The sequence below is a fragment of the Jaculus jaculus genome, chromosome 4 (genome assembly GCF_020740685.1).
Source record: "Jaculus jaculus isolate mJacJac1 chromosome 4, mJacJac1.mat.Y.cur, whole genome shotgun sequence".
Taxonomy (NCBI): Eukaryota; Metazoa; Chordata; class Mammalia; order Rodentia; family Dipodidae; genus Jaculus; species Jaculus jaculus.
In genome coordinates this window covers 4063029-4082606 of record NC_059105.1, presented here as the reverse complement: position 1 = coordinate 4082606, position 19578 = coordinate 4063029, and the positions used below count along the sequence as shown (strand labels likewise).

At 43.4% G+C, this 19578-nt stretch overlaps 1 protein-coding gene across 1 annotated transcript in view; it reads right to left on the bottom strand.

Moving 5' to 3' along the window:
* Window positions 1-945: 945 nt before the first annotated feature.
* Window positions 946-19578, bottom strand: part of Dner (delta/notch like EGF repeat containing) — a 355088-nt gene continuing 336455 nt past the window's right edge. The window contains exons 13-14 of the mRNA XM_004662814.2: window positions 7602-7848; window positions 946-1941 (exon numbers count right to left, since the gene is read on the bottom strand). Of these exons, the coding sequence (XP_004662871.2) occupies window positions 1830-1941; window positions 7602-7848 (359 nt within the window). The 3' untranslated portion in view covers window positions 946-1829. The remainder of the gene's footprint in view (window positions 1942-7601; window positions 7849-19578) is intronic.

Here is a 19578-nt window from a genome sequence, read left to right as displayed (position 1 = left end):
TGCGGCAATTTCATTTGGCCTACAAAGGAGAGCCACAGGGAAGATCTCCTGAGGCCACAGGTGCCGGCACATCCCACAGAGGATCAACTCTGCATTTCTGCACTGATGTGTTCCTCCCCCCACTGGCAAATTTGGATATTTTAGAAAAGAATTACTGTGATATTTTTCCCACCCTTCATGCTGACAAGCCACATTGACCGTCAGACAGAAAGGAAGTCTCCCAGAGGACCAAGAAATAGTTCTGGCAAACACTAAGATGCTGTACTACTGCCATAACAAAATACCTAATGTAGGCTAGTTTTCTAAGGGAGTGAGGCATATATACCTCATAGTTGTAGAGATTCAAAAATCTAAGATTGGGTAGCCTCTGGTGAGTGACTAATGGTGAGATGTAATGGTGACGGTGACTATAAAAGAAAGATCATGGGGCTGGAGAGATGGCTTAGTGGTTAAGCACTTGCCTGTGAAGCCTAAGGACCCTGGTTCAAGGCTCAATTCCCCAGGACCCACGTTAGCCAGGGGACACATGCATCTGGAGTTCATTTGCAGTGGCTGGAGGCCTTAGCCTGCCCATCCCCCCCCGCCTCTTTCTCTCTCTGTCACTCTTAAATGAATAAATAAAAATAAACAAAAAAAGAAATATCATCATGCCAAAAATGAAGCTACTGTGAAACTCAGACTTAGTCCCTTTCAAAGGTAGTTGTCCAGTGATCTAAGGGCTTCTCTGCAAGCCCCACCTCTTAGAGAACTCACCACCTCCTATACTGCAGTGCTAGGCGTGAAGCCTCCCACACATGAACCTCTGAGGACACAGTCCAGCCACATCTAATTCACAGCAGATATGTTCCTCAGACGACTGCAGATATCATAAGCAGTGGGATTGTTTGACAACCAATATCAAATTTGAAATGTATTATATAATGTTAAAAGAATGAGACCAGTACATCCTTGACCTGCTAACATTTATTCAATATTCTTCAAAATTAGCAAGAATCATATGAAGCACATTTCAATCAAATACAGCCACAAAAATCTCCTGGATATAAATAAAGATTCACTATGAGAAGCACTACCGAAGGAACCAGTGCGCTCTTACATTTCACTACCTCTTAGCAATGAGCAACTCGAATGCAATTTAATTCACTCACAATACAAAAAAGGAGAAAAAAACTCAACTTTAAAAAAATACAGGTTGAGAATCAATCATAAGGCCCTTTTGTTATGTATGTTCCCAAGGCCAAGTTTAACAACTATTACAAAAAAATGACAAAAACAAACTTGAGAAAATGTTTCCACAGAGATCAACGAAACAGTGCAGAAAAGAAGTTACTTACCCATGCACAGAATAATGCAGAGGCTAATTTCATTCTGGTTAGGAAGAAGAAATTTAACTATTTTCTTTTTCACAAAACAAACACCTCAGACGTCTTTGTAAGTTAACATGTATACTGTATTATGTGTCATACTCTACTTGACATATTTTCCTAACTACTCAGAAAGCCGGCACTCACACGTCAGAAAGGAACTTCTTGACTAGACCTATTCTGCAACACCACAGAAGCTCATCTGGGTTCGTCATGAAAGGAGCACATACTAGAAGCATTACAGTGTTGAGAGCTGAAAGTACATTAAAACATAGTCTATGGATTTCACAAATTCTGTTTTTAAAATATTTTTTCCAAACTAAAAGCTGCAGAAAATTAGTTCTTCGATAGTCTACTGAAAACTCTTGCGCAGCTAACGTTTTACATTTCTTAAGCTTTTTAATTTTCTTAAAAATATTTAAATGATCTTAGTATCCCATCTTTTGAAAAATAATCAAAAAAAGATTACAAATCTTTTGTTTTAATCAGTGTCACCAAGGGCTTGTCATCAGGACTGTAATCCTCATAGGCGATGGGAGTCACATCATACATTGCGGGCCTGGATTTCTTTCCAAACCTGAAATCACAGAGAAAGAGAGAGGGGACACTCTGGTTATTATAAATATTGGATCCCAAGTCCTATTAAAGGCAAGTGGTAAGAGTAATTTATATTAAAGAATCAAATGGAAATATAAAAATACTCTAAAATATATTCAACAAGTACAGAAATTTAAGGCATCTTGTGATTAACATTGAAAGAATATGCATTGGTCTTTTGTCCAGGAGGCAAATGTATTTCACAAAACACAGAGCCCAAATTAATGCTGAAGCTTCCAGGTTAAATCTTGGTGAAGCATTCGGGCATGACGGCTCTACAGCAGATTTAAGAAAGCATGGATCAATTTGTCTTTTTCTTCCAGGGCCCACTTTATTTTACAGCCATTAATGTGCCTGAATGAGGAACGACAGTCGCTGGCCCTCGAGTAACAGGCACACAGCCTCCTCACTGGGCTTTGGGGACAATAAGCTATGAAGTCTCAGGTCACCTGGCAGCGCAGCACAAAACAATGGAACACCAGAAACATGGAGGTATTTGTCCACGAGCCCTGCCCACTCTCACCATCAAATCCCACCCATCGGCTCCCTCACAGCCCCCTTGAACACTCAGCCATCATTTCCCTCTGAGCACCAGGCATTGTCCCAGCTTCTGCGCACATAGTGAGATCCCTCCGCAGCAGGACTGACACCCAGAAGCCACCGGAGTCAAAATCCAAGTTTAAGACCTTCTTTCAAACCAGTCTTAAGTTATGAATATGGGAATGACTGAGGCCTTCATGACGCCATAGTGGAAACCACAACCCTCCAGGAAAAGCAAGGACAAAGGATAAGGGAATAAAAGAGTATTACCTAATATATAAATGTATGTATGTACTTTTATTAATATGGCCAATTTAACTAGGTGGTCTCTTCCCATTGAAGACCTCACCTTTCCCACAGCCTTTGGAGAGACATGAGTTAAGCAATCTTCCTCCATGTAAACCCATCATCACTTTTCCTTCCAATAGACAGCATTTTTTTTAATCTACTTCATTTCCAAGAAGGCTTATCAAAAAGGAATTAGAAAGCAACAGCCTTAAATTTTGAAAAGATTGTTCAGATAGGCCCCAAAGAATTAAAGAATCGTGTTTACTGTGGCTTCTGTCCCTTCTCTCCTCGTTTCTCTTTCTTTTGTTGCTACCTTTGGAACATCTCTGCCTTCATAGATGAGAAGTTCATATGGGAAGGGAGAAAATTTTGAGGGGAGGAAGGTGGCTTGAGACAGGGTTTTACTCTGTAGCCTAGGTTGGCCTGGAATTCACTGTGTAACTCAGGCTTGCCTTTTCAACTCTGCTAATCTCCTGCCTCAGCCTCCCAAGTACTGGGACTCAAGGTGTGAGTCAGCACACCTGGTGTGATCTTTGATTGGTAACCCTCTATCCATCTCTTGTGACCTGGAGTCCAATAGCACGAAGGCATAGACCGTGCTGGAGGGCCCAGTACACACACAGAGTTAGGGCTAAAGCATCCAGCTGAGAGCGCTGAGGTACTGAAAGGGTCTTCAGCGGAGAATTCCTAAACTATGCTCCTCCCTCCCCCGAAGAGCCACAAGTGGGTTGGCCCGGTGGGTCTGACCACAGCCTGCAGTTGTGAAACTGTCTGAATGAGGCCTTTGTAATCTGAGAACAGGAAACAGTGACACTGCAAAGGCCCATTGGATTCCACACACTTTCCAAGCCTGTGTATCTAAGAGGCTACTCTGAGGTATAAAAATGTTGACCATTTCTTTCTCAAAAAATAACTAGATACACTGGTAATAAAATTGTGAAAATCCCCCAGCCCAATGAAAAAGTTCCCCACATCCTAGTGGCCATGGGATGGTTTCCTGTGGGAACTTTGATGTGAGGAGCAAGGAATCAGATTCACTAATGGACTAGTTAAAATGCAAGCAAATGAATAGATCGAATTTATCTTTAAAAGACCTGCATTATATATGTTTTCATAGTTTGGAGAAGAATCTGTTTTCATAAAATCTGCAAAATTAGCTATCGCTGTTTTATGCTATCCATCCACAAGCAAAAGATCGAAGGACTTTGAGCTGAGATGTCCCCATGCAGCCCGAGACTGACATGTCAAGTTTCAGGACACGCGCTGCAGATCCACTGAGCATGGCAAGGCAAGGCAGGACCCACTTGTCATCTGCACATGTGCAAAGTGGCTGGGCAAACAGGAAGCATCGCCTTCTGTCAGCCTGGCTCGCGTGGCTATATCTGTGGTGCAATGCTAGTGAAGTCTAGTCAGAATGGGTCATAAAACATAAATTTGATCACAAAGACAATTTGGTTAAAGTTAAGCTAGCATGCCCAAGATTAGAAGAGGACAGACAAGCTTGGAACGGGGAACTCTGTATGTTAACTTCTTCATTAGTGCCAATCCTATTTCCTTGAGTGGGTTACAGAGGATTCCAGGGCCATGGGGTGTCCATTAAGAAAAGCTGTACACCTGGAGTGGAGCTGGCCCAAGAGAGAGGCCATGCGTGCCGCGGCAGCAGAGCTGGGTGGGGGAGGCTACAAGAACCCTGCGGAACCCAGAGGACGATCCCCAGATGCCAAGCACGGAGCTTCAGGATTTGGTGCTGGCCCTGCTGGGTTTTGGGTTTTGCTTTGGTGACCCAGTTTTATTTGTTTTTGTTTTGTTTTTGTTTTTGTTTTTTTTGCTGTGTTTCCATTCTTTCCTTTTTCAAAGGGAAAGATTACTCCATTATATGTTGAAAGTATTTTTTGTTTTGTTTTGTTTTCTTGTTTTTAATTTTACAAAGGCTGAGTCTTGGAAATTTGTATTTGGGAGTACTTAAATTTTTGAATAGCGTTTGGATGGGTAAAGACTGACCATGGGGACTTGTGAAGTCGGGCTAAACACATTTTGCATCGTGAGATGATCATGCTCCCACGGGGGGCAGGGCATGACTGGTTTGAATATGAAATGTCCCCTCACACGTGTGTGTTTGAGCCCTCGGTTCCTCACCAGGGGATGTTGCTTTGAAAGGCTGTGCGTTTTTTGAGGAGGTGGAGCTTAACGAGAGAAAGCGGGTTCCTGAGGATAAGCTTTGAGGATTTATTGTGGCCCCACTTCCTCGGCACTCTGTGCTTCCTGGCTAGAGCTACAACCTGACCAAATGGACTCTCGCCCCTTCCACCTTCCTTCCCCTCCACGGTGGACCATCTCTCCTCACACTGCGACCCTTCCTTCCTTAAGCTGCTTCGTGTCATAGTCTTGGTTACAGCAATGAGTAAAGTAACTGCTAGAGGTTCCACCTACAGTGCAACATCTACCACATAAAAGCTAAAACAGGTTGCCTAATAGAAATGCTGTGGTTTGTAAACACCCAGGAAAGTGAGACGAGACATTACTAGAGTCTCCTTTTCCTCTCTCAGTGGCAGGCTCCTGCTCTGTGATAACGAAGTGTGTTCAGATGCACACTGCACGTGCTAACTTTTATGTTTCTTTCGCTCCTCGGAACTGGATTGATGTCACGAAACCATTCAGGAAAGTCAGGAACTAAACCAACATAAGAGGTTGCCTATGTTATTGCAGGAAGATTTATGTGAGTATTCATTTTGTTAGACAACACAAACTTTTCTTCAATAGAAAGGTTCATTTTTCATTGTAAATATAAATGATTGAAAGCTAGGAAAAACTATAATGTAGACTAACTAGAGGCTCCAGTTTAATACTAAACTATTCCCTATTGTTTAAGTAAAGTTTTACTGAGAGACAGCCAAACCCATTCACAGTATCTCTGGCCACCTTTGCGTTATGAAGGTAGAAGGGAATCATCATGGAATAGACTAGCTGACCTGAAAAGTCACTCTAAGCTCTTGTGCAGGCCTCAACAGTAAGAATCCCCCTTGTGCTAGGCGTGAACATTTTGTGAATGACTCTGTAATCTCTCCATCCACTCACCCCCACAGCCTTTCACTTCTCCTGGCAAATACATATTAAGCTTCTCTGAAATTGCTATATACAATATTACATAGTTTGACAAAACTGAGAAAACATTTCTATGCTGTAACCATTTTTCCCACTGTTTTGTGTGTTTGTTTTCTTCCTTGTTCCAATTTTGATGTGCTGGGGGTTGAACCCAGGACCAGCACACGATGGGCAAGTGTTCTACCATTGACGCACATCCAAGGTCCCTATAACTAAATTTTTCACTCAGCGCTCTGTATGCTGTTTTCTTCAGTATACATTCTTATTAAATTAAAACTTGTCATACAAGTTAAGAACATTAAGAGTGTTGAAGGCATGTCCTGGGTTTTCAAGTGAACAGTTTTCCTCTGCACTCACTGGGTACATGCAGGAGCATGCCAGTTGGGAATTAAATAATGCCTGTTTTGATAAAAAAAATGGTCACCAGATAAGAACCTAGTTTGGAAGTGCTTTCCAGTCTCTTGTTTCCTACGAGGTTATTCAGTGAGGCATCTTCCCTGTGGTGGGGGAGGAGCGTGGAGAGTAGGCTGCAAAGCACCCCCCCACACTATCCCTGGACCGAAATGCAATGCCACCCTACGTGTAGCACCCAAAGTATGTTACCTACAGTCACCTCTAGGATGGGGGAACTGATGGATCTCCCAGTACTTAAGGTATAGACATGGACCCTCTCCTGCCTAGTAAGCTAAGTTGTTTTCATCAGACATTTGGTCACAGCAAAGCAAATGTGAACGGTGCAGTAGCAGCAGTAGGAGAGGTAAATATAGCATTACTGAGTTGCAGAACACTTCAATGTCTGCAATTTAATATGGTGATCAGAGATTTCCGTGGAGATAGTCAACCCTTTCTAGAGTTGAGGGGACTTCTGTGATAAGAGTCAGGAATAGGAGTGGTTGTACTTGCTGTCATATCTCAAGCACCTGAGCTTACGCTCTGCCTATGACTCCAATCCAATTCCTGTCTTTCCTCTAGAATCTGATACTGCATTAGGAAATACAAACTCTAAGCACCCAATGTCCACTATCTATCATTATTTTGCTAGGCCCTTTCTGTCAAAGGAACGTGTAATCATGTTGACTACTTGAAAGTCAACATAGTTAAAGATATCCCAAAAAGAAATCATCAAAAGATGCTCATGGGCTTGGGGCTGCAGAGATGGTAAAAGTATCTGCTGCATTAGCGTAATAACCTGAGTTTGAATCCACAGAGACCTCATAAAGCCAAGTACAGTGGCAGGTGTCCAGCCCTTCTGTAACAAGCTGAAGAGACAGAGGCCCTGGAAGCTCACAGACCACACAGCCTGGTTGTAGGCACTGAGGAGTATGAGACACTAACTCAAAAAAAAAAAAAAATTAGGTGGAAAGTGAGGACTGACAACCCAGGTTGTCCCATGACATCCACATGTGTGTCATGGCATGTGCATGCCCATGTTGACACACATGAACACACAGACATCTTTAAAAAGTGTTCCCCTGCACAGTGATTAGGAATCAGATACGGATGGTTACGGGGCCACACAAATTAAATAAATGCATGCATTCAGTGTAAACATAATGGCTGTGAATTACAACGGGATTAACCACGAAGCAGCCTTGTGTGCTGACGTGGAACTTGGGCTTGGTTCTTTCAGAGCCCTTCTTTTGTGGCTGTAGAGGCTACTGATGCCCACGTGTGAAGGCACCCTCCCTCCCTCCAATGTCGGGAGACTACCTGGCATGTCGGATGGAGGCAATGGCATTGCTGAACTCGCTGTCGATGCTGCGGCAGTTGTAGAACTCCTCATAGGCGGGCCGCGAGGAGCCCTGGTACTCGATGCGGCTGATGCGACAGATGCCCACGATCAGGATGATCAGCATCAGCACGAACGCCACGCAAAGGGCTCCGATGATGATGTAGAGCGAGTGCCGGGGCATGCTGGTGAGGCTCTCGGCCATGTGCCCAGACTTCCACTGCAGGTCTGGAGGCAGAGACAGGCAAAAGGCTGAGCAGCTGTGCTCTTTAGCAGTCTGAAGCCTTTCCTGTCCTTCTACCAGTAGCTTGGCTTTTAAAGATCCACCAAATGGGGGAGTTACTTTCTGTGAGTAATCCAGGATGAGGACCAATATAATATCGATCATATATGAGAACCATTTAAACATGGTGAGGAATGGGCTGGAGAGCTGGCTTAGCAGTTAAGGCACTTGCCTGAAAAGTATAAAGACCCAGGTTCTATTCCCCAGTACCCACATAAGCCAGATCCACATGGTGGTACATGCATCTAGAGTTCGTTTGCAGTGGCTGGCATGCTCACATTCTCTCTCTCTCTTTCTCTCCCTTCCTCCCTCTCTCTTTCTCTCTCTCCCCCAGCAAATAAATAAATAAAATACGTTTTGACAGTGAAGAAAAACCAGGAACGTATCACAGGGAGGAAGTAGATGAAAGGGGCTGGGGAGATGGCCCAGTTGGTGAAGCACTTGCAGGCAAGCATGAAGACCCAAATTTGGGTCCCCAGAACCCACATAAAATTCCAGGCATGGTGATGTGTGCCTATAACCCCAGCCCTGGAGAGGTAGAGGCAAGCAGATTTCTGGGACTCACTGGCTAAGCTATTCTAGCAAAATCAGTTAGCTTTATGTTCACTGAGAGACTGGGTCTCAAAGAGTAAAACACCAACACGCTTTTTTTTTAATTTGTTTGAGAGCAACAGACAGAGAGAGAAAGAGGCAGAGACAGAGAGAAAGAAAGAGAGAGAATGGGCACATCAGGGCCTCCAGCCACTGCAAATGAACTCCAGACACACACGCTACCTTGTGCATCTGGATTACATGGGTCCTGGGGAACTGAGCCTCAAACCGGAGTCCCTAGGCTTCACAGGCAAGTGCCTAACTACTAAGCTATCTTTCCAGCCCCCTAACGCATGTTTTTAATCCCAGGACTTGAGAGGCAGAGGTAGGAGGATCACTGTGGTTTCAGGCCAGCCTGAGACTACATAGTGAATTCCGGGTCAGCCTGGGCCACAGCAAGATCCTACCTCAAAAAATAAAATAACATAAAAGTAGGTAAGACACCTGACATCAACCTTGTGCCTGTGCACACACACTCGCACACACACACACACACAGGAGCCTGTAAAGACACATATGAATGTGTATTTATGCACAATGCAGTACAACACACACCTGTACAATAAAAAGAAAGATATTTAAAAATTGCAAAGGATATAAAGAGAAATTCATCAAAGAAATGCATAAAACATTGTTTTGTTTTATAATTACTGTAAACATGTAATTATTCTTCCTAATTCAAATTATTATTTTTAAAGTGATGGAAGCCACAGTTGACAAGTGTCTCAAAGGGAGGATGGAAGTTGGATATGTAACTTTTCTGTAGACTTGTTTGTAGTACTTAACTCATATCTTCCCATTTTAGAATCTGTCCAGGGAAAATAGCCCTATAAACACACAAAGCTCTACAAACAAGAATATTTACCTCAGTGTCACAACATCTAAGGGTTAAATGATCAGCTATCACACATTCAAGAAAGGCTCAACTAAGCATGGGTCACATATATTCATCTCGCAGAGTTACGATTTCATCATATTGCTTTTTAATTTTTAATTTTATACATATGCATATGATTTATTTATTATATGAGACAGAGGAAGAGGCAGAGAGAGGAGGGAAGAGAAAATGGTTGTGCCAGGGCTTCCAGCCACTGCAAAGGAACTCCAGACACACGTACCAACTTGTGCATCTGGTTTATGTGTGTTCTGGGGAATTGAATCTGGGTCCTTAGGCTTTGAAGGCAAGCATAGTCACCACAAAGCCATCTCTCTAGCCCCATATTTTTTAGAAAAGAAATAAAATGTTATAGATATAACTTAATTCCCCACCCTTCTTTCTCTCACCAACCCACCAACACCAAAGCAATTTATGAAAGTCAAAAACAAAGGAACAGTTTAAATATTCATTTCTTGGTGATATGGAAAGATATTTATTACATGGTAAAAAGAAATAAGTTAATACTATCAAGTGGGATTTTTATACTACCATAATTTGGGTGTCACAAATGAGTTTTAAATATTTACCTAAACATTGAAAAGCTCAAAATTTATCCTAACAATTCCAAGCATAGGCTGCTTTCTTATGGTGGGCCATGCTCTTCAGAAACAGTTCACTGAATAATGATCACCCGCAAAGATAAGATCCCCACCCCCTTGGGAAAGACTGCTTTGGGCATCAACACTCCTTGGGTGGAGTACGTCCACAGCTGAGGTCTGAGTTTGTGGAGTGACACCCTAGCAATCACCTCTGGAATGAAAAATGAAGTTATTTCAGTTTCATCTTTAAACTTCTTATTTCCATTTTTTTTTAAAGAATGGTGCATTGTATTTGGAATCAAAAATGAACAACAAGTTGTTGGTAGAAGAGCTCATATCACCTCCCATCATTACAGTTGGAAGATGGTGGGCTTTGGGATCACACCAGTCTTACTTTCAACCCCAGCTCCCAACACTTTGTCCTCCTTCTTCAGCTTCAGTTCCCTCGTTGTAAGATGAAAATAACAAATGTATATCCCCCATTTGTTTGCTGTGAGAATAAGCTAGAAAGCATTTTTAAAAAGCAAAGTAAGAAAGGACACATGGTGGGCGTCCCTAAAGAGGAACAGCTGAGGCCCTGAAGGGGCCAGGGCAATGAAGAGAGCGCTGTTCAGTAAGGCAGATCCTTGGAGATGAGGTCTCAGAGCCCCGTCCTGGTTCTTCCTACAAGACCCACCCTGTATTAACAGGAAGAAAAAACGAAAGGACCGGATGTCATCTCTGTGGTTGGCTTTGGCCAGTAATGTTAAATTCAGTCCTATTTGCAGATCTGTGCTCAAATGAAAATGACCAGCTAACATGAACAGGATGTGAAAGGAAACTGCAAATTACACAGAGCAGGACAAGACCACAGAGAAGCCGAACTCGTGTGGAAACAAGAAGTCCTTCTCCATCTTATTCATACCATCGCCACTGCCATACCCTGCCACACCGTCACCTTCACAGTAGAATGTCCCTGGTGTCTGGATACTGATTCTGAGAAGGGCGGGGACAGGAATGAATCTGAGCGCTGTTCTCACTGTTTTATTTTAGGTAAGAGCATGTGGCTTCTGCATACCTCCACTCAGCTCCATCTTCAGTGATGCTGGGTCTGAGAATAGCCACAACCTGGAAGAGCACCGATGGACACCAGGCAGGGGCTACACCTGCAGTCCTAAGTCCTAGAAGCCTGGCAGACCAGGGAGCTCTGGATGTTTTGTGAGAGACTGAGACAGGGTAAATAAAGTGACTTCTGAGTTCATGTCCAGAATATTGCATGGAGACCTGTGAGGTCTGGTTTGACCACCTGAGTCTGCCTAAGTGGCCAGTGTCCTCATGGCTTCTGCCGAGCCGGCACACCCAGAGACTGACTGAGCCATGGAAATCACTGCCAGTAAACAGACTCCAAGGAAGGGGGAAGGTGCAGTGCTAAGCCAGAACCCAGGCTGTGTCCCCAGATCGGCAGCCCTTTCTCTTGGCAGTACCTGCTGTATGCTAAGAGAGATGTCTCGGCTTTCTGGCTGAAAAAGTAAGTGTGATTCACTTTATTTCCAAGTACTATAACATTCCCTTTAAAAAAAAAAAAAAAAAAAGTTCAGCAGCAGGCTGAAGTCCAAAGCTCAGCAGAATGTTATAACATCCCTTTAGCATCAACATGGGGGTGGCCAGTGCTGACTCTACTCCAGCTCTCTAGAGTGTTCAGATCGGGTCAGTAGAGAGAAGGATCACGTGGCTCCTAGTGGACTCTCTGGCTCTACACACACATACATCATGGAAAGAACTTACATGCCATTTTGACTGTGTACACACAGCAAGTGTACAACCACATGGTCACTACTGTGAAAAAAAAAATTATGTATTCAGCCCAGTGTTGCATCCCAGGTCTGATAAGCTGCCCACGCTATTTGCATTTCTCTCCATCTGCTCCAAATATCTGTGTTCCAAGCTGCTCAGACGTTAGGGGAAAGTTACCAAAATTTCTTCTCTTCTCCCCGCCCTCTTCTTTATGTCGAGGCTCCACTTGGCTGTCATTTAAAACCTTTCTGACAGAAGTGAAGGTGGCGGCTCGGCAGGCTAACTGGTTGAAGAGCCAGACTGGATCTGAATAAGCCAACACTTGGTCTGAGAGGCAACGAATGCATCTGCACCAGGTGGCTACAAATGCCACATCCCAGTCCAGGCGCCGCTGCTGTAAGTCACCGCTGTGACGCATCCTGGGAGTCCCATCCCGTGAATCATTTACTACGCTGGCGACAGCGCAGCGCCAAGAGCGATCTTGAACCGGAATGGGGTGATCTCATGGGCCCGGCAGGCGCGCAACCAGGAACATGAGCTACTCGAGGGAAAATGTGACAATGTCTCATTTGTAAGTCTCAGGGGTCTTTTGCATTTTTGTTTATATTTGTCTGTGCTTTTGCATTTTCTAAAGTTCTTTTGCATTGAGGATTTCAGCTGCCCCGATCACCTAGAACTGGGTAGCGGTGCTAGGTTCAGAGAAGCTGCTCGAGGTGAAAAAGGCCATTGGTTACAAGCAGAGAAGAAAAGAGAATCCCAGCAATGAGCTCCACTCCACCACAATAGTTTTTCACTGATTTGCATAATTTATTCTAAAATAAATTTACCATATCTACTTTATAATTTATGTGGATGAACATAGCTAGACTAGTTAATTTACTCACCTGTAGTATTTCAAAAGAGTAAAAGTGAGTGTGTTTTGTGATGATGTCACTTAATAACCAAATAGTTTCTAAGGCCATTTTCTGCCTAGAACAACTGCAAATGAGATTTCAAATTACATTGCATTTTCCACTGCAACAGGCTAGCTGTACAATCAAAGCATGAAAGAAAGAGGCTATGAAAAATTAACAACCACTGTTGAGCATCAGAAGATGAACAGGCGAGAAAGGGATCTGAAGTAATAGATCACCTGCTTCACGGGGGTCCAGGCGCGGAACGTGTGAACTCAGCACTGATGCAGGTGAAGGAGAGCAGGGGAGGGGGGTGAATTGTTGGAGGCCTGACTCTCAACGGATTAGAAATAAACAAATGACCATAAAATAAACACGAAAGTGCAACTCTATTAAGTCAGGTAGGGACAAGTTCTGCAGAGAAGTGGGGGAAGAAAGCAGAGTGTTCTCTCAGGAGTGCTTGCCCAATGGGAATTCAGCGGGTTGGATGGCACTAATTGGAGATGGGGAAGAAGCGCAACAGCATGAGCCAGGGCTTGTAGAAAAAGTTGAGGGATTGGCAAAGGATTAGAAGACAGCTAGCGTGGCTGTTGAAGAGGCAGAGGAATCCACAAAGGACAGGGTGCCTCCTTGCAGAGCAGAGAGGCACACACAGGCCTGGCAGCAGTACTGTGACTTTGGGTTTCAATAAGAGCCAGGCGTGATTGGGGTTGGGGGTGCTGAGAACTCTGTGCTTCTGTCTTCATGTGAAGAAAGGGCTTGAGAGGTGAGCATAGAAGCCAGTCTGGGGGGATACTCCAGACATGGACATGATCCCCACAGTGCGGGGCAGAGCTCGAGGGGCTTGGCCTGGGGTGGCAGGATAGACAGACAGAGGTGAGTGAATGTGGGTGGAATAATGCTGGAGTCGGAATGAACCTGACTTAATGCACCTTGCGCAGGCCAGTGAGTGCAGGAATACGGCCGAACCTCGCTCTGGTCTCCCTGGCTGTGAGGCTGGATGCGGGAGGCACTGCCACAAGAAGATGCTGAGCTTTGTTTTGCAAGTAACGAGTCAGGGTGCCTTTAAGACATCACAGTCAAATCTTTGTACTTGGACGTTTAGGTCCTTGATAAGCAGCAGATGACAGTATTACCAGTTCACTGGACGCTGAGCATGAGTGCAAGCCCTTCAGCTGTTTGCTCCTTAGAGCGCTATGCAGTGGACACTGTTAGCATCTCCATTCCTGTTGCCACCTCCATCTCTTAAAGTACGATAGGTGGACAGTTACTATCCGCGGCTTGTGCAGGCAGCAGCTGAGACCCCACAAGAGGGCGGCTTGTGCAAGGTTATGCACATTGTACTGGGTAGCGTCTGGGTTTAAGCCGCTTGTGCTGATTGAAGCTTTAGGGCATCAGCTTCAAAGAAGACTCAGTCAGGTCCAACCAGCAAGCTGTGCTCAGGTTAGTTTATGTTCTCTAGCCTGTGCTGAAAGTACGCTGCAGGGAAAAGTCTCTTCAGCAAATGGTACTAGCTCCTCTGGCAGACAGGAACCCCATTTTTTCACTGTCTTGAAAGACAGTCCATTATTGAACGCTGAGCTACCCCTGGGGCCTGAAGTCCGGCAGCACTCACAGGTCTCAGAATGCATCTTGGCTGCCATAGCCCCCGGGGAAGCGAAAGACCAGGGAGGCAGCAGTGCAGAGTAGGAACTCCAGACGCTGACAACCCAAAGGGTGTAACACAGCAGGTGTCTGGCTCTGTCTGGGAGGTGCAGGGGAATATATAGTCCCACCCTGATGGCTGGAAACACATGGCATAAACTTAGAATAAATCTGTAGTCTGATTATTCTGAGCCAGAGGCTAAAGTGTAAATCAAACTGTAGAACCATATATCCATTTTCCATGGCTGTAGAGCCTAGGAACTCTCAAGTTCCAGGGGCATATGTGATACCCACAGATTCACCTCTCCAGCAGAATGATTATTCCATAGGCAATCTTTTTTTTTTTTACTGAATAAGTCAGTTTATTAAAATAATTGACTTAGGCATCTGCAATGGTGACTTCAACCTCCACTTCTGGCTCAATGCTGATGGAAGTAATCTGCTTAACAATCTCAGAAGGACTGTGTAAATCAATGAGTCACTAGTGGATTCTCATCTGGAAGCGATCCCATGTCTTAGAATCTTCACCACAAGGTGTTTTCCTTGTAGTTGTTCTCAGTGTCTTGGTGGGCATGCAAACTGCAATATTAAAAGGATTACGACAAGCCGGGCGTGGTGGCGCACGCCTTTAATCCCAGCACTCGGGAAGCAGAGGTAGGAGGGTTGCCATGAGTTCGAGGCCACCCTGAGACTCTATAGTGAATTCCAGGTCAGCGTGGGCTACAGTGAGACCCTACCTCAAGAAAACAAAAAAAAAAAAAAAAGGCTAAAGACAGATCCTCCATTTATACCAGTCTCAGCTGGGAGACACCCTTTGGCTAAAACAGCCACCCAGAGGGTATGACCTTGGAAGTCTAGGGAAAGTGAGAGAATCTGCCCAGGCTACAGAATGAAAGCTAAATGTGGTCAGCAGAGGCCTCTGGTACTCAAAGAAAGAAAACCACCACTGTGTAAACAACTCTGACAAACACCACTTGTCCAATGCAGACTTGGTAATCAAATAAACCATAGGAAAGAAAAGAGACTGCAAGTGCAGCAGACTCAGCCACACCCCACTTCCATGCACATGACTAACAGTGTCCATCTCTTTTTTGTTGTTGTTTTTAAGTTAGTTTTGTACTCAGTGAATACAGTCAAGTTGGTACCATTGTTAGCCTCCTCCCTGTCCTCCCCCCTCCACCTGGCCCCTCCTTGTTGGGGTATATGGGTCAAGCATAGTTAGCCATCAGTTATGGGTAGGAGGAAATGTCTCTGTGTATCATGATCCAATGTGTGGCTCTCATACCTCAAAGGGCTCCAGCTGAAACTATGAATTGACAAAACAAGCAAATGTGCTGTTTTCTTGGTGAACTTGGTACTAGCACAAGGGTAAAGGTGATAGACACAGAGATCATTTTTTTTATATGTTTTTTTTTTATTTATTTCAGAGAGAAAGAAAGACAGACAGTGAAAGGAAGGAAGGAAGGGAGAAGGAAGGAAAGGCATGCTAGGGCTTCCAGCCCCTGCAAATGAACTCCAAACACATGAGCCACCTTTTGCATCTGGATTATGTGGGTCCTGGAGAACAGAACATGGGTCCTTTGACTTTGTAGACAAGTGCCTTAACTGCTAAGCCATCTCTCCAGTCCAGTCTCCAATATTTGAGGCCCCAGAAAGCAGCTTGTCCAATATCTCATCTTTTTGTTTTTTGTTCTGTTCATTTTTAAAAATTGTGTATTTACTTGCAAACAGAGAGAGACAGAGTGAAGAGACAGAGAGACAGAGAGACAGAGAGAGGATGGACATGCCAGGGCTTCTAGCTGACGCAAACAAACTCTAGATCCATGTGCTACTTTGTGGGTACTGGGGAACGAAACCAAAGTTGTTAAGCTTTGCAGGCAAGTACCTTAACTTCTGAGCAATCTCTCCAGCCTCTTTTTGTTGGTTTGTTATCCTTGGGATTCTGGTTTTCTTTCTTAAATCTGTTTAGCAGGTATATTAGTTACTTTCTCATGGCTATGAACAAATAACAGACAGAACTTAGGAAGGAAAGCGTTTATTTTTAGCCTGTAGTTTTGAGGGTTTCATGGTGGGAAAGTCATGGGGGCACAAGTGTGGAGCTTGCTAGTCGCATCAGCAGACAGGAAGCAAAGCTGCTTACCTTGTGTTCACAATCAGGAAGCAGAGTGCAACCAGCGCTGGGGGAGGGGCTATGAAACCTCGTGGCCTACCTCAGTGATGCACTTCCTCCTGCAAGGCTTTGCCTACTGAAGCTTCCAAATCTCCCCAAACAGTGCCACCTGCTGGGGGGTCAATACTCAAACACATAAACCTATGGGGAACATTAAAATCCCAAAAGTAGGATTTTTATTTCCTTCATAGTTTCGTCTAATTCTGTTTATGCATTTTTCCCATGGGAGGACATCTGTTTTCTTTTCTTTAGTTTCTTCTTTTATCTCCTGTGTTTCCTCCTATCCCCTTCTCTATATTTAGTAGTATTTTTACTTTCCCTTACTGATTTTTACAACTCAGTTTTAAATTCTCCTTCTTATATCCCTAATTTTGTTTGTGAACCTTTTCGTTGGTAGGAATTTTTTGTTTGTTTGTTTGTTTGTTCAAGATAGGGTCTCTCTCTAGCCCAGGATGACCTGGAATTCACTATGCAGTCTCATGGTGGCCTGGAATTCATAGCAATCCTCCAACTTTTTTTCCCAAGTGCTGGGATTAAAAGCATGTGCCAGATATACAGAGTGGAGAGCTTCTGGCCAAGATGGCGACCGCCTAGCTGCACTCCAGATACCATGGAGAAAAAGATAGATGCAGATCCTATGGAGAGAGCTGCCCCAACACACCTCAAAAGGGACCCAACTGAAACTAAGGACAACAGGTGAAACAAGCAAGGGTGATGTTTTCCTGTTAACCGGATACCAGCACAAAGGGGAAGGAGACCAACGCAGAGAAAAATCAACTCCTACCAAATCAGAGAGCCAGAGCCTCAGATGCCCCCAATACCTCAGCACTGAAGCAGACCAAAAATGAACCCAACATGGCTCAGGGAAATTTTGCGGAAGAGGGGGCAGAAAGAATGTCAGAGTCACATGTTGGGTCATGATTTGCAGAGACATTTAGCATACCAATAACTGGGGACTAACCCCACAGTGCACGACCCACTTACATCAACAAGGAGGGTCTAATGCGAGGGGGTAGATCATAGATGAGCCTAAACAATGGTACCAAACTGCCTGTATTTGATGAAAAGAAAACTAATAAATCAAATAAAAAAATAAAAAATAAAAAAATAAAAGCGTGTGCCACCATGCCCAACTTATGTTTGTTATTTTTAACACATTTTAATTTTTTGATTTTTCTCTCTAACATCTGTCTCCCTCTGCTCTTCTTTCTCCCATCATGCATGTACCCTCACCTCCCCCTGACCCTCTCCTTGTCACCTTCCTTTCCTTTGTCTCACTCATTTACCCTTTCCATGTTTTAAATACCTTTTAATTTTACAGCAATTTTTATAGTAGGTTTTCCATTTTCAGTTTTATAATCATTGATAATGCACTATGGCCCAATAATTGATTTTAAGAGTATTTCTGCATGATTTAATGTTGTTGCTGCTACAATTTTCTCCTTGTAATGAACTGCCTAAAGGAATACTGTATACATATATGAAAGATGGCCTTGATCACCATAGCACAGGAAAGAAATAAGTTCATAAGTACAATATCTGAGAAAAGGAGAGCTCGTAATTAATCCATCATGTTCAACATAGTAAACCAGAAAACCCTGAATATAATTAAAAGACAAATTTTTAAAAAATAATCAACCAGAAAACAACCATCAAAATTAGAGGAATTAGTAAACATCTCTCATAATAACCTTAAATGTAAATGGTCTCAGCTTCACAATAGATGAAGACTGGTTTTCTAGTCAGATCTAGTTAATAAAACTAGATCTGACTCTCTAGTGTCTCCAAGAAACACACCTCACTACTAAAGACCCTCATAGAGGTCCTTCCTCCTTTAAGTTTCATTTGTCAGATATTCTGTCTGTCACAGCAGTGGGAAAGGTGACTAATAAGCCTGTATCACATCATCTCACAAGTTTCTCCAATTGTTATTCAATATTTTTTTCTTTGGTGTGTGTATTTGGAAGTTTGATTATAATATGGCGAGGAGAGGTTCTTTCCATGTTTTGTCTGGCTGGGGTTCTAAAGGCTTCCTGTATCTGTATTGGCACCTCTTTCCCAATTTGGGGGAAATTTTCTTCTATGATTTTGTTGAAGACACCTACTATGCCTTTGGAGTGGACTTTTTCTCCTTCTACTATGCCCTGAATTCTAATATTTGATCTTTTCATCGTGTCCCGAATATCTTGAAATTCCCACTCATACTTTTCTATAAGTTTGTCTTTCTCTTTGTTGGCCTGTATTAGATCTGACACCTGGTCTTCTAGCTTAGATATTCTATCCTCTCCTTCATCCATTCTACTGGTGAGATTTTCTACAGAGTTTTTTATTTCATTAACTGTGTTCTTCATTGCTAGTAATTCTGACTGGTTTTTCTTTATTATTTCTATTTCCTTATTTATGTCTTGTATTGCCTTCTTTATTTCATGAAATTGGTGTCCTGCATCTTCTTTGATTCCTTTGATTTCCTCTTTAAGTTCCTCTTTGACTCCTTTGATTTGTTCTCTGACTTCTTTGAGCATATTTACAATCATTCTTTTGAAATCTTTCTCAGGCATTTCCTCTAACTCGTTCTCACTGGAGGTCATTTCTGATGCATTAATACTTTTAGGTGGATTTATATTGTCTTGCTTTTTAGTGTTTCTTGTGTTATAATGTATATATTTTTGCATCTTGGATTAAGTTAATGCTTGGATTTTCTAGCTAGCTGGTATTCTTAGCTGTATCAATTGGTTTGATGTTATATGTCTTCAGGGTAGGAGCTTGAGGTGTTAGATGTGGCTCTTAAGACTCTGAGAGTATCTACAAAGGTGCTCCTAGGGGTTGAGTTTCCCTGCTCTGGGGGTATTCAAGTAGGCTGAGTGGAATAAAATACTGGTAGATTTTAAAAGTTAACTAAACACTGTACTCATTCAGTCAAAAACAGCCCCAAGTATGTATGCCAGAGTAGTTATTATAACACCCAGATCCTCTATCAACATAGAGGTTAAGATTTCTGGTCTGTTGAGGGATCCAAGTCAGCTTGTGACCAAATGAGACCCTTCCCTGGTGCAAACCCAGTTACCTTGGATGAGTTTGGTCTCAGTCAAGTTGCTGCCTGGGTCGTCAGGCTGCTGTTGTGATTTCTG